Below are 13065 nucleotides of genomic sequence, written 5' to 3' on the forward strand. Positions count from 1 at the left end.
CGGGGCAATTTAGTGTAGCCAATCCACCTACCAGTGTGTTTTTGGGAGGTGGGATGACACCAAGAAAGAAAGAATCTTTATGTACTCATTGCCTATTTCTGTTCCAGCATGCTTTCTATAAAAATCGAAATTGCATGTAATTCCCTTGCACTTTGAGAACCATGACATCATGTATAACCTTTGCAATATAGGCTTAATCATGAGGCATTTTTGCATTATTGCATTATTTTATTGCAGTATTTCAATTCAGAAAATTCACAACAGCTGCTTTCTTTGCCAATATCCATGGTTTTAAATTGCTGTGATTCTTTCTAAACATGTAGCATGTAGCAGAAAAAACCCCAAAAAAATGGTGGCTTCCCTTTGCTTGTATTGCACTGATGAACTGTGACAAATAATTTAACAAAATTTGCTTGTCCATGATGTGTTTCTGTGTTAGGTCAAATTACAACATGGGGTTTTATTTGCTAAATAGTATGGGTGCTTTTTCCTCCAGCTGAAATGTACACATTAAATAATCCTCACCAGTAACTGTAAAGGATGCAATAACTGGTATCTGTGTTGTTGAAAAAATGTGTTGAAATTCTCATTGTATCGCTTGCAGGTGTTGGTCAGGGAATGCAAGTTTTATGTTTCAGATGGACTGTGAATAAATTAAAGTGTAACCGCATTTCAATTTCCAAATTCAAATGCTAAACTGCAGACTGGGTCTCAGTGCTACAGATATAAATATTGCTGGGTCTTATGCGCCTGTGACTTCGACCCGGGACCTTGGGGTAGAGCCTGCAAGTCTTGGGCATGAAATCTAAACAGGCTTCACGAAATTTGCGGATCCTCCAGCAGTAGATGACGGGGTTAAATACGGCCTTTAGGTAACTGAGCCACAGAGCCCCTATGCTGACTGGATAAAATGCTGGACTGAAGTAGAAGCGGCGACTGAAAACAGCCAATAGGCTCACCACTGTATGAGGCAGCCAGCACACAGAGAAGCCAATAAAGAGGATCAGGATGGTGGTGAAGGCCCTGGTTTTGAAGCTCATGTCCACGTTGACCTGTGGGGGGCGCTGCAGACCCGTAAGACCCAGCTTGAGCCCTGCGCAGTCTTCAGCAACATGGGTGTGAATGCGCAGTGCATTTCTCCGCACTGTGTTCAGAATGCACATGTAGGAGTACAGCATGACACTAAATGGAACAAAGAAAACTGCCACTGCTAACAGCACCATGTAACCCCGTTCTGCCAGTGAGTCACTATATCCCAGGATACACTGGGGCACCCGCTCCACGATGATCCCAGCCCTCCAGCTTACAACTGATGGAAGTGCCACACAGAAGGACAAAGCCCATGAGGCTGCGATCAGAACTTTGGCACGATGTGGTGTTAACTTGTCCTGCCTCTGCACGATGATGAGAAAGCGATCCACGCTGATGATGAGCAGGATGGAGACACCCTCCAGGACAAAGAACCAGTAAAGCATGACAGAGGCTCGGCAGAATCCTACTCCGAAACTCCAGTCCGTGGAGGCCACAGTCACAGCGGTGAAAGGCATACACAGCAGAGAGAGCATGATGTCTGAGAAGGCTAGCGTGGCTAGAAGCAGGTTGATAGCTGATCGCATTGCTGGCTTCTGATAGACGATCAAACACACTACTGAATTGCCCAAGAAACCAATGGTGATCATGAAGATCATGATGGCAGCCAAAGCCACCCTAATCACGACAGGAATTAAACTAATTTCAACCTTCTGCAGCTCAGGCTCTGCTGGTCCAAGCAGTCCACATTGTTCCAGAGAGCTGGCATTACATACAGACATAGCATATGCTACCAAGATATATCAGTCCATGTTTGAAGAGTTGGCTCTAATCCTTTGCCATGGTCCACTGATCAGTCCTTTTGGCAATGTACAATTAAAATAACCTAAAACAAAAGAGATTATGAGGCATATGTACAGTATATTAATACAATTCTGCATTTATATCAATTATAAGGTCCTATCTTTCTCTGTTTTGTGATATTAGTGTTATTTATATGCGTTATTATGTGTGATTATTATTATTATTATTATTATTATGCTTATACTGATTTTCTATGTTTAGATATGGGTCTAAAGAGAGTTTCTACAAAATTTCTATGGACATGATGACTTTTCATAGCGTTTCTTTGACACTAGACTGAGTTGTTGTTGTTTTTGGGGTTTTGTTTTTGTTATCAGCAGATTATAAATATGGTTATTACAAAATGTCCATTGTGATCATTGATTGGTTGGCATTTGATACGCACCCAGTGGCCAAGGGTTAAGAAAGTGTATGAAAAAATGACCTCTTTACAACGTAGCTGCACTGAATTGCAAACCCTGAAGGTTGCTGTAACAGAGCGGCTCTTTTTGAAGATGTGTAGCCTCTTTCCTTTCATTTTTTTTCTTCTACTTAATTTATTTCTGCTAGAATCATTTCATTGTAAAACCTGTTCTTGCTGAAACAGTTCATTGAATTATTGTAATGAGAACAATATAATATCTCACTGAAATTTTAAATACAGTTTATCTTTTCTGGTCTAAATGAGTATTCCCAAGAATAGAGACCATGCAGATTAGGATTGATGTTTATCTAGGAGAAAATAACAAGATAGCACAAGTAGATGCTTAATTAAAGCACTCAGTTAACTGATTAGAAAAGGAAAATGTAAAAAAAAATGTTAACTCATCACTCAAGACCCATCACTTAAGACTCTTTCTAATGTTCTGTTAGCCCCGTTCTTACCAAATAGAGCTGAAACATTATTCAGATCTATATTTAACATAACAAAATTCGACATTTTTTACATTCGACCCAGAAATCCTATTCTTACAACTACTCTTGAGTGATTAGTATGAATCCCAGGGTGTAGTGCATGCCTAAACACACAGACAGACAGTACTGTGACATAGATTAGATAAAAAAATAAATAAATTCTATGCACACTCACCCAATTGATAGTCCAGTTGTCATGGTTACTATGAGGACAGGAAGGGCATTTAGTGCTATGGAAAAACTGAACAGAATTCAACACCCTCCTGTCGTGTACACAGAGTCAAACACTTCCAAGTTAAAGCATCCAGGGACCTGTGGACACAGAAATAAGCAGAAGTTAATGTAATATTTTCCTTTTGGCTGTGAGGTCTGGTGTCTTCAGATTTCCATGTTTACTTGTAGTGAATTCAGAAACTCTTAAACCATCTTTACAGCAAACAAACAAACCCCCCCCATCAAATGCACAGAACCATCATGAGAGTGTTTTGAGGGCTGCAACAACTGATCAATGTGGTCAGTAACATGCATGATCATTGCCAACACTTCTTTATCAATTAGTTCTACTGATGTGTAGGTAACTTCACTTCACGGAAGGAGCGGAAAGGTAATGGATACACTTTCAGAAGCTTGGACGGGACCGAATGTAGCATGCAAGGGCTATTTAGAAATTAATTTTTCCAAGAATAGTTGAAAGTAGGTCAAGGTGTTATAATATTGAACACAGAGACTGCAGCACCTTGCTGTCCTGAGAGATCGGTTACAGATTAACACAAGTATTTTATATTTTATTACACTTAAGCTCCAGTTTATCACTCCATCACATCCCTGTACTTGTGATAGTCTAGAACGTAGATCTTTATAGTCCAAATACGCAAAAAAAAAAAAACTTTTGCAAAAACATTTCTAGTTAGTCTCCTGCAATTTCCCCTTTAACAACTTTGATCTCTTTACTACACCTGCTTTGCATTAGATTAGATATACATTTGCCCCAATCTTAAATTGATATACTGACAGTACATCCTTGTTATATTTAGTGATCTACAGAACACCTGACCCGACCAAATCCATCACAGTATTAAGATGCACTGTTAATTATTCTACCACCTAGATAAAGGTGCCAACTCTTGTTTAACCTATGAGCATAGAGTCAGAGATCCTGGACATTCACAACAATCCAGTAATTATAACCTTAATCATACAATGACATTATTTCCAGGTGCACGGTGGCTTAGTGGTTAGCGTGTTCGCCTCACACTCCCAGGGGGTTCGATTCCTGCCGTGGCAGGATTCCTGTGTGTGCGAAGTGTGTGAAGTGCATGTTTCCTCCGGGTACTCCGGTTTCCTCCCCCAGTCCAAAGACATGCATGGTAGGCTGATTGGCGTGTCCAAAGTGTATGAATGGGTGTGTGAATGTGTATGTGATGGACAGTCCATTGTGATGGACTGGCACCCTGTGGATGGACTGTACCCCTCCTTGTGCACGATGCTCCCTGGGATAGGCTCCAGGTTCCACGTGACCCTGTAGGATAAGTGGTATAGAAAATGGATGGATGGACATTATTTCCAGCAACATTTGTGTGCACACACAGACATAGGGTCCACTTGAACACCATTCAGAAAAGCCACTTAAATCGTTGCTGCATCACGTTATCAACTTATTGCTTAGATACCAGAGATAACGTGTGGCTGTGTGGCTGTAAAGACCCACAGCATAACTGCATCAGGGCTAAACACGTTTCTATGTGCATGCATTCACTGAATTCTGGCACATTTAAGCTCCAGCATGCTGTATGTCTCACCTGTTGCGCTATTTATTTATTTCACTGACCAGGACTAAACATCTAAACAACATCTAAAATAAAAAAAATAATAATAAAATAAAAATAAAGGCATGTAAAAGCATAGCTTAAAATTCTCTATGCATTCTCTATCGTTTCATATTCAAGATTATGTTGTGATTATATTGCGCATTATTTAATTTCAGCCCGACGTCTAAAGTGCACGCGCTCGCTTTTAATCGGAGTGGCTCGTGACTGCGCGTTAAACACAAACATGGTTTCTCAATTGCGTGAAAGGCAAAATGATGCAAAAAAAAAAAAAAAACCCCAAAAAAACAAACAAACAAAAAACGAGATAAAGATCTTGTTTCAAAATGAACCCATGCAACGCATTATTCTGCACGGATCCTGCTCTACTCTAAACAGCCAGTATATGAAACGCCATAGAAAACATCGCCATGGTTTACTAGCCTCGTGCACGCGCATATGCGTTTAACATTACACGACACTTATGCAAAGAAATAAAACACACAATACCTCTTTTGCCAACGATATAAAAGAACGTAGATCGTCGTCTTTTAATTCTCACCTGTCTGTTAAGCTATACTATAGAAAGCTAAATCTCTCTCCCTCTCTCTCTCTCTCTCTCGCGCGCGCGCGCTCTCTCTCTCTTATGATTTGCTCATAATCAGAGCTCCATCAGTCTACACCTGTCCAGTCTCCCAAGCCATAAAAGTGCAGGCTCTGAGGGGGGGGGTGTCAAGAACCGCCTATGTAGCAGGCAATGTCTAACACCCTGGCACCATTTGCTTTATTATAACTGCTTTCTGGATTCGACAAAATCAAGATGCACTTCCAAAGAAATCTTCCGTCAGTCTGCTTAACCCAGGCCCATCATAGGGCAAATGTGGGGCGTTTACTCACCAGTGTTCACTTAACATGTGAATAAACAAGTGCATGTCACGTGTTATGGCAGTGGGGAACGTGAACCATTGGCCATCACACCTGATGACTGTCACTAGGGAAACCATTCAGTCTCTATCCAGTCCATGAAACTGTCAGCAGTACACTTTGTACCCTCTGACGTCACACTGACACACTAAGACCCACACAGTATGATTCACACACACACACACACACACACACAGCTCCCACCCACAAGCCCCATGCTCACGCTCTCAAATGATTTACAGTGAGCTTATGTTTTAATTATGGGGTGCAGGTTAACAGCTTAAATATGAATGCTGTAAATGTTATTGAGAGAGTGTGCCGTGCTGTCTGAACTCCCAAACTAAACTAAAGAACATCCTACATCATGTTACAGGACTTTCATTACCTTACAGTTTACTTTCAATGCTATTACTGTAAGTTCTTTCTTTGGTGTTGCTGAAATGTCCTGAACTTACCTGTGCTGTAGTAAAATCTGATAGTAATGCTTAAATGTGCTTTTTATCTGTTTTGTGGTGAAAAGCTTGTAAATAAGGGCTATATGGAGGCAAAAAGCTTAAGATGCAAAACTTTAAATACAGTGCTGTGCATTAATTGATTATCTACTTGACACAATTGATTTATGTATTTATTTTTTAGTTTCGTTTTTATTTTTTATTTATTTTATTATAAAAAATAAAATAAAATAAATTGTATATATATATATATATATATATATATATATATATATATATATATATATATATATATATATATATAATCAGAGACTGCCTTATCAGTTTATTACTCCCTGTCTGACTAGGATATACTAATGCTATAAAACGCTGTCATTATCTTCCTGACCAGAAGATGGCCCTGTTGTCAAAGTAAAATTCTTGCACGCTTCAATACAATACTGTACATTCTCAGTATATATAATGTGAAATTTACGAAACCACCATCCACCATCATTTCACCAAATGGGTTATGTAGTGAGCTCAGAGCAATACACAGTATTACAATGTTCCAACAAGTAGTTTTTATTTGTTTATTCAGTAAAACAAAAGCTGGCACACATGACTTATACGGAAGGTATTTGAAGTGACAAAAAAAGTAATCCTGGAATTTCCAGGAATGAGAGCCTTTTAACTTGTTTTGTAGCCTGTGAAATGACTATACAGAAGAATGTTAAAGAGAGAGAGGAGATATACTTAATCACGACACAACATGGCAACTTTAATTTTAATATAATACAGTTTGGTATAATGCAACGTTTACTTTTGGCCCACGGCCCTCAATCAAGTTTGATTTTTGGCCCTTCATAGGAAAAAGTTTGGGCACCTCTGCTGTAGTACAATTACTCCCAACAAACAGAATAAAACTTTGTCAAATTAACTTTAGATTTTATTATTCCATTATGGGTGAATATGACTAGGAATAATTAATACATTTGTGAAGACCAAAAGTAGAAATGTGAATATACCGTTCCTGGATAAGCTTATAGGTTAATAGGGAATATAAACAGTTGGAAAAGTGGAATATAACTATAATATCAACAGCACAGTTAAACTAATGACTAGGATTAGTCAGATTACCAACCCGTTCTATTTGAAATAAACATTTTATATCATATGAACAACTGCAGTTGTGAATCAGTCCGAATATGTTTTCAGACTGCCCTACTCCAATTCATATATGACTTTTATAAAGAGTCCTACTGGATTCAATCAACACAGCAAATACATACAGTATAGCCTATGTTAACACATACATTGTTAAAATGTGGATATAACCAGTTAAAAGGTACAATTACAGGTACATATGAGTCTGAAGAGGTTTGTGGGGAAAAAGTGGACCAATTCTTAATTCTGGCTGTCAGTAACAACAATTCAATGTAACATCAATAAATTATACCTCATACAGTTCGGGAACTACCAAGAGAATAATAGGCTATTTCAGTTATCTCAGCTTATAAACTGTAGGTATACATATATCTCATAATCCATTAGTTCATCAGCAAGACAGTCTCAACACAAAAACAAGGAAACATGTTAGTTATTTAGCTGGTGTGTTTTTTTTTTTTTTTTGCTGAAATGTATCGATGAATCGAATTAGCTAGTTAATATTTAGTCTATGATCATAACAACTACTGAAACTGAAATTTATTTGGTTAATGTTAATTAATATCTGCATATTCTAAGAGTTCCTTTCAACTACTTGGCTAATGTTACTTACTAGTAAAGAATTATAAGTATTCATTCATTCATTCAAATAATGCACCACTCTGCCTTGTCCAATATCAAATCAACCATTTCAGAGGGAGTGGCAGGATTAGAAAACTTCTTCTTCTTCTTCTTCTTCTTCTTCTTCTTCTTCTTCTCCTCCTCCTTCTTGTTTAACCAGGGTAGTTACATTAAGATAAAAATCTCTTTCACAAGCAAGCCCTGGCCTTGAAAGCAGCACTGTAGTTACTACAGAATACATTACAACACAGGACATAGATAATTGCACTTAATTGCACTTGCCGGTGTGCTGTCGGTATTCCTCCCAGACATCTAAACTTCACTGAGTCAGTGATCAGTTCCACAGTGTTTTATGACCCATCGAGTCCATCATCATTCTGCTTTCAAAATAGCTAAAAGTATCATACATCAAGTGACAATGAATTCAGACCTGTTGCCCACACATCTGAGGCCCTCTCATTCGTGCTCATCTAGAATTATGCATACCACCACAGCAGTTGTCCTACTGAGATGACAGATCTGTTGAGGATATGGATAAAATCACTCTATCTAATTCTTCAACATCTGGAGCTTCCTGACACCAAATCTTAATAAACTTCTGTTCAGAATTGTATACAGTTAATCCAGTGAAATGCTGTTCATACAGTTCTGTTCTACAATCATAAAAAGCTTCCCTTCACTATCACTGTTTAATAATACAGACAGCCACAGAGGAAGCTTGAACTGAGTGTGAGCAAGGCCTCTGACATGATCAGATGACTACTTCAATCAGTGCATGAGGAAAAGGCCCACAAAGATAATCTCTGACCCCTTTCACCCAGCACACCTCCTATTTCAATCCTTTCCCTCTGGTACTAATGATAAAGACATTTTAATTTAGTAAAATGAGCTTCTTCTGGACTGGATTCGATCCATTAGACACCAGAGAACATACTGCTGCATGTTTGCAATATGTTCCACACTCAATTTATTATATTTGCACACCTTGATTTACACAATTATAGCTTACAATCAATGTTATGCCCCTCCAGTCTGTCAGTGGCATCATTTACAGTGTAATTGTGCATGATGTTTATTAATACCAGACTCAAATACCACCAACACTGTAGTGTGGCAATAAAGAATCTTGAAAGAAGATTCGAATTCGAATATAGATGTTAAAAACAAACAAACAAACAAAAAAAAACTTTAGATGTTCTGGAGTCTAGTATCAACTGTTACAGGACATTGATGCCTTTTTTTTTTGTAGACATTTGGCTGGTATGTAAAAGAATGTTCTCACGCACTCCGAAATCAAATTGTTAAGCCTTTTCTTCTTAGATTTTTCCTATGCAAAATGTGCAATATGATATTACAATTAAACTCAACTTTATAGTAACTATTCAAGGTCAAATATTTAATGTTGTGTAAAAAACAAACAAACAAAAAACATTTATGTTCCAGTTTGTAATGACAAATTATCATTTAAAAAAGATCAGGAACATTGCCTGTGTTCACTGACAAAATGTTTATTTTGTTTCTGCCATTATGCTGAACAAGGACAATAAGAACAACTGTGGGAAGGATGGACTACAAAAAAAATCCTGCAGTAACTGGTCTGCCAGAGGCTACGATGTGTTCTGAGTGATGCTGAATACCTCTGACCTTAACCCTGCTCCAGTATTTGACAACTTGGCCATGAGAACTGGTAGAATGGACAGGTTCTCACTCTCCTACCCGCTTGTCCAACACTGAGCTGCCCATTATACCACCTGCTGATTATAGCCTAACATTCATCTTTCTCCCTGCCATCATGTATCTGGCAACACCATGCTTAGAGTCACTTTCATTTAGGCACGCCTTCTCCTAACGAATCTGTTCATTAACAGCCAGTATTTGGAGGGAATAAACGTATGGCGGTAACAAGAAATTGAAACAAATCAGCAGGCCAGATCAATTAGCAGTGATATTTCTGATCTGTAAATGAATGGATGATTAATGGCTGATAACAGAATCCATGCTGATTCCTGTGAACTCTGATTCACCCTTCAACAGATACTGGCAGTGCGAGCCCAGGTTGGACATTTCTTCTAGAGTAAATATACTGGTATTTATGTTGACGCCACAAAAAAAAAAAAAAAAAAAATTCCTTTCTGTTACACTACCTTGAAAAACCTTTAAAAATCTGTTTTTAAAACTGGGTTTACTTTTTCACTGAAAATGTTATTGTACTTTAATGAATTACTGAAGGTTAAGGCTATATTCCTATAGGAATGTACCATAAAAATTCTTTATCTAGGAAAGCATACTTTAACTGCCACTAAAGTATTGTCTGGCAGTTAGTGTGTCTAAGTAGTTAATCTAATTAGTGAATAAAGTGTCAAAGCAAATTATAAGACTTTGGATATATGTAATTCTTTGCTTGTGTTTCCTCATGTGTAAGTCACTTTGGATAAAAATGTCTGCTAAATGAGTAAATGTAAATGTAATACTGGGATAAATGTACTTTTTGTTCATGATCTCTGAAATAAGTGTGCTATTGAATGTCACAGAACGTTATTTTATTCCACAACGCTGTTGAATTCTCGAATCTGATTGGTCGAAAGGTCTTCATTAATTTTCTCGAACAGCCCGGCACTGACATTAATGCTAATTAAAATATGTTATCATTTCTATAGTTTGTTCCAGATTATGCTGGAAAAAACAGAATAATCTTAGGTGTGTGTTGCTATTTGACAAATTAAAATGTAAATAAGGAGACGTTTATTTAACATTTACTGTATGGAGGTTTTATCAGGTACCGGTGCTTTTTTATGGTCAGGTTTTCCGCCACGGTCCTCAGGACAGAGGGCCGTGCAATCAAACAATCAAACAATTATAGTTTCATTGCTAGAAAAATGTGCATAAAGGAATGGATCGCTTGTGCTTGTGTAAAACCTCTGCCATGTACAGCCTTTCACCATGTAAATAAAGATTAAAAGCACCAGTGTTTTGGAAGATCCTTCTGTTCTCATCAACAGTCCAACCCACTAACAGTGCCATTCCAGTGACCTGCTAGTACCGACTCTGTTAGTCAGAAACATGCTTGTATTGATTATGATGGTTGATTATGAATTTTTAGTTGAGATGTCTGTTGTATAGTGGTGGAGGACTTATAACCATGTGATTAGCGTGAAAAAGAAGCAGAGCGGGTAAGTGTGTCCTGTGCGTTGCTTGTCTTGAAAGCTTGCTTCTCAATACAAATTTAGTTCACTGATTCATTTGTTTAAAAGCTCTATTTTTTTCTTTAATGTTGCCTCTGGATGGTTACCTGGTTAACATACTCCTTGAGTAGATGCTTGAAAGAAAACCTTGACTTCAACATATGAGAAAGTGTTAATATTGTCTGGTCTACCGTATATTGCTGATAAGAAATACACCTCATTCTGCCTTCTCAGATAGCTTGTCTTATATATATGTAATTCTGAATGGGTTTTGACTGGGGACACAGTGGACAGTTGCTAACCTAAAATGTTGAGAGTGTAACTGTATACCCACTGAATTTGAATTTGTTGTTTGATTGAAAAAGTCAAGAAATTAAAAGAACTTCAACCCTCTGTAAAGATATATCATGTAAGTATGTATCTCATAAATCATGTATCTCATACACTGTATCAGTATCATGAGAAAACCATGAAAGTATACTCTCTGTAACAGAATTGCAGGATTCATACACTGGATACCCATGTGTTTACAACTTAGATATAAGCCTAACACTTTTTTTTGCTAGTACTAAAAGGCTTCTGCTGTGAACCACTGAGGTAGTAAGATTAGTTATCCCCTTCACTGAGCACTACACTCTTATTTTCTAATAGCTTTAGCAGTCAGTGGCATGGATAATAAGATTGCACTGAACACCACCTTCATGCCTAAATGTGATTTATCCCTTATGGACTCAACTATAAACTCCAGACACAGACAGAACATTGTGAAAAAGGGCTTAAAAAATGCTTATGATTTAGCCAGGCATTTGAAATGAACAGTTGAAAATAGCTTGAATTGCCACAAATGCCAAAACAAAAACAGGTCCTGATATTGGTTACAAAGTCAACATAAATAAGAGGGAATAACCCATTTTATCTCTCTCCCTAATCTTGAGGAATTCAGAATACATGAGTATGAAAGGTTGGGAAGATGCACGATAAATTTTCCTTTCCACTACTCTCCCTTTTTAATTTTTGCTAAAGCAAAAAAAACTTTTTTTTAAATGCTGAAATACATACACGCACAGATATTTTTGATAGAATTAATTCAAATATAAACATAGATTCCTGCAATGAGAGGGTGTGGATTTGACCTTTCCTCTCATTCTGGCTTCAAATAGTTCAACAAGGTGCAATACTTGACTAATAAGGAAACAAAACTCACTACTCGGTGCTCTCTGTGTTCCTTTCGCATAAACCGCCAAATGTAATCATACACCAGAGTTCTGGATCTGCTTCCAATTATCCACACTGTTGCAATTCAATTAAGTGAAATTAACAAGGTCATTAAATATCTGTTATGTAATATGCGATATCATATGTACTGTACTGCCGTATTTAATGCCATATTGAAGCCTCTAAAGAGCTGAATGATCCTGAAGTGTGGGTATCTAGCATTTACATATTTAACACTGATCTGCCTTACAAGGCACAGAGGGCATTGGGGTTAGAAGGTGGGAACAGTTTAGCTGTCAACACACTTCAACTGGACACAGCAACTACAATCAGGTTAATCAGTGTTTGTTTCCTGTGGAGCGCCAAGTCTGGGTTTACAATGTGGCAATAATTAACAGTGAACACAGGATAGCAGCAACCCTGCACTGCTATGAATATGCCAAATGACTGAGCATTTATATCAGTGTGTGTGTGTGTGTGTGTGTGTGTGTGTGTTCGTGTGTGTATGGGGGGGGGGGGGGTACTATACACGTATACATTTTGTTTTTTTCCACTGGGAGTTTTTTTTTTAATCCCATCACTTTAATGGCAGAGCCTAAATAGCAGGATTAGCACATGATGCACAATAACCATCTAGTCTTCATCACTTCTGCACAAGGTTTGGAGAACAATTACCAGCAATTAAACGACTGCCAGTTATATAAAGAGATAATTATGTCCTTGGTGTATTGCACCAATTAACTACTTTTATTCCAACCGCCAAGCTGCTCTGATTTGCAATGTGTGGCTCGTTTCAAACAGCTTAAACAACAGAAATTCTTGCACTTGTCCCTTTTAAATGAGGGGATATGATAGCCTAGAAACTGAAAAGTGTCCTCTTGTCTGGGAAAAGGATTTTGTTGATTTGTTTTAACTTGGCCGTTTTGTTTTTGT

At 37.8% G+C, this 13065-nt stretch overlaps 1 protein-coding gene across 3 annotated transcripts; it reads right to left on the reverse strand.

Annotated features, from left to right (window-relative positions):
* Nucleotides 1-51: 51 nt before the first annotated feature.
* gpr45 (G protein-coupled receptor 45) lies at nt 52-5912 on the reverse strand. Of its 3 annotated transcripts, XM_053627485.1 has the most exons (4): nt 5103-5912; nt 4256-4306; nt 2963-3099; nt 52-1915 (listed from the first exon to the last, which is right to left on the reverse strand). In XM_053627485.1, exon 4 carries the CDS (start codon nt 1809-1811, stop codon nt 693-695), a length of 1119 nt encoding a protein of 372 aa, XP_053483460.1. In that variant the 5' UTR covers nt 1812-1915; nt 2963-3099; nt 4256-4306; nt 5103-5912; the 3' UTR covers nt 52-692. The 3 variants fall into 3 exon arrangements, with proteins under 3 accessions (XP_053483460.1, XP_053483461.1, XP_053483459.1); XM_053627486.1 differs by lacking the exon at nt 4256-4306; XM_053627484.1 differs by having other exon boundaries at nt 4256-5912.
* Nucleotides 5913-13065: the final 7153 nt, after the last annotated feature.

The sequence above is a fragment of the Ictalurus furcatus genome, chromosome 6, assembly GCF_023375685.1.
Source record: "Ictalurus furcatus strain D&B chromosome 6, Billie_1.0, whole genome shotgun sequence".
NCBI classification, from domain to species: Eukaryota; Metazoa; Chordata; class Actinopteri; order Siluriformes; family Ictaluridae; genus Ictalurus; species Ictalurus furcatus.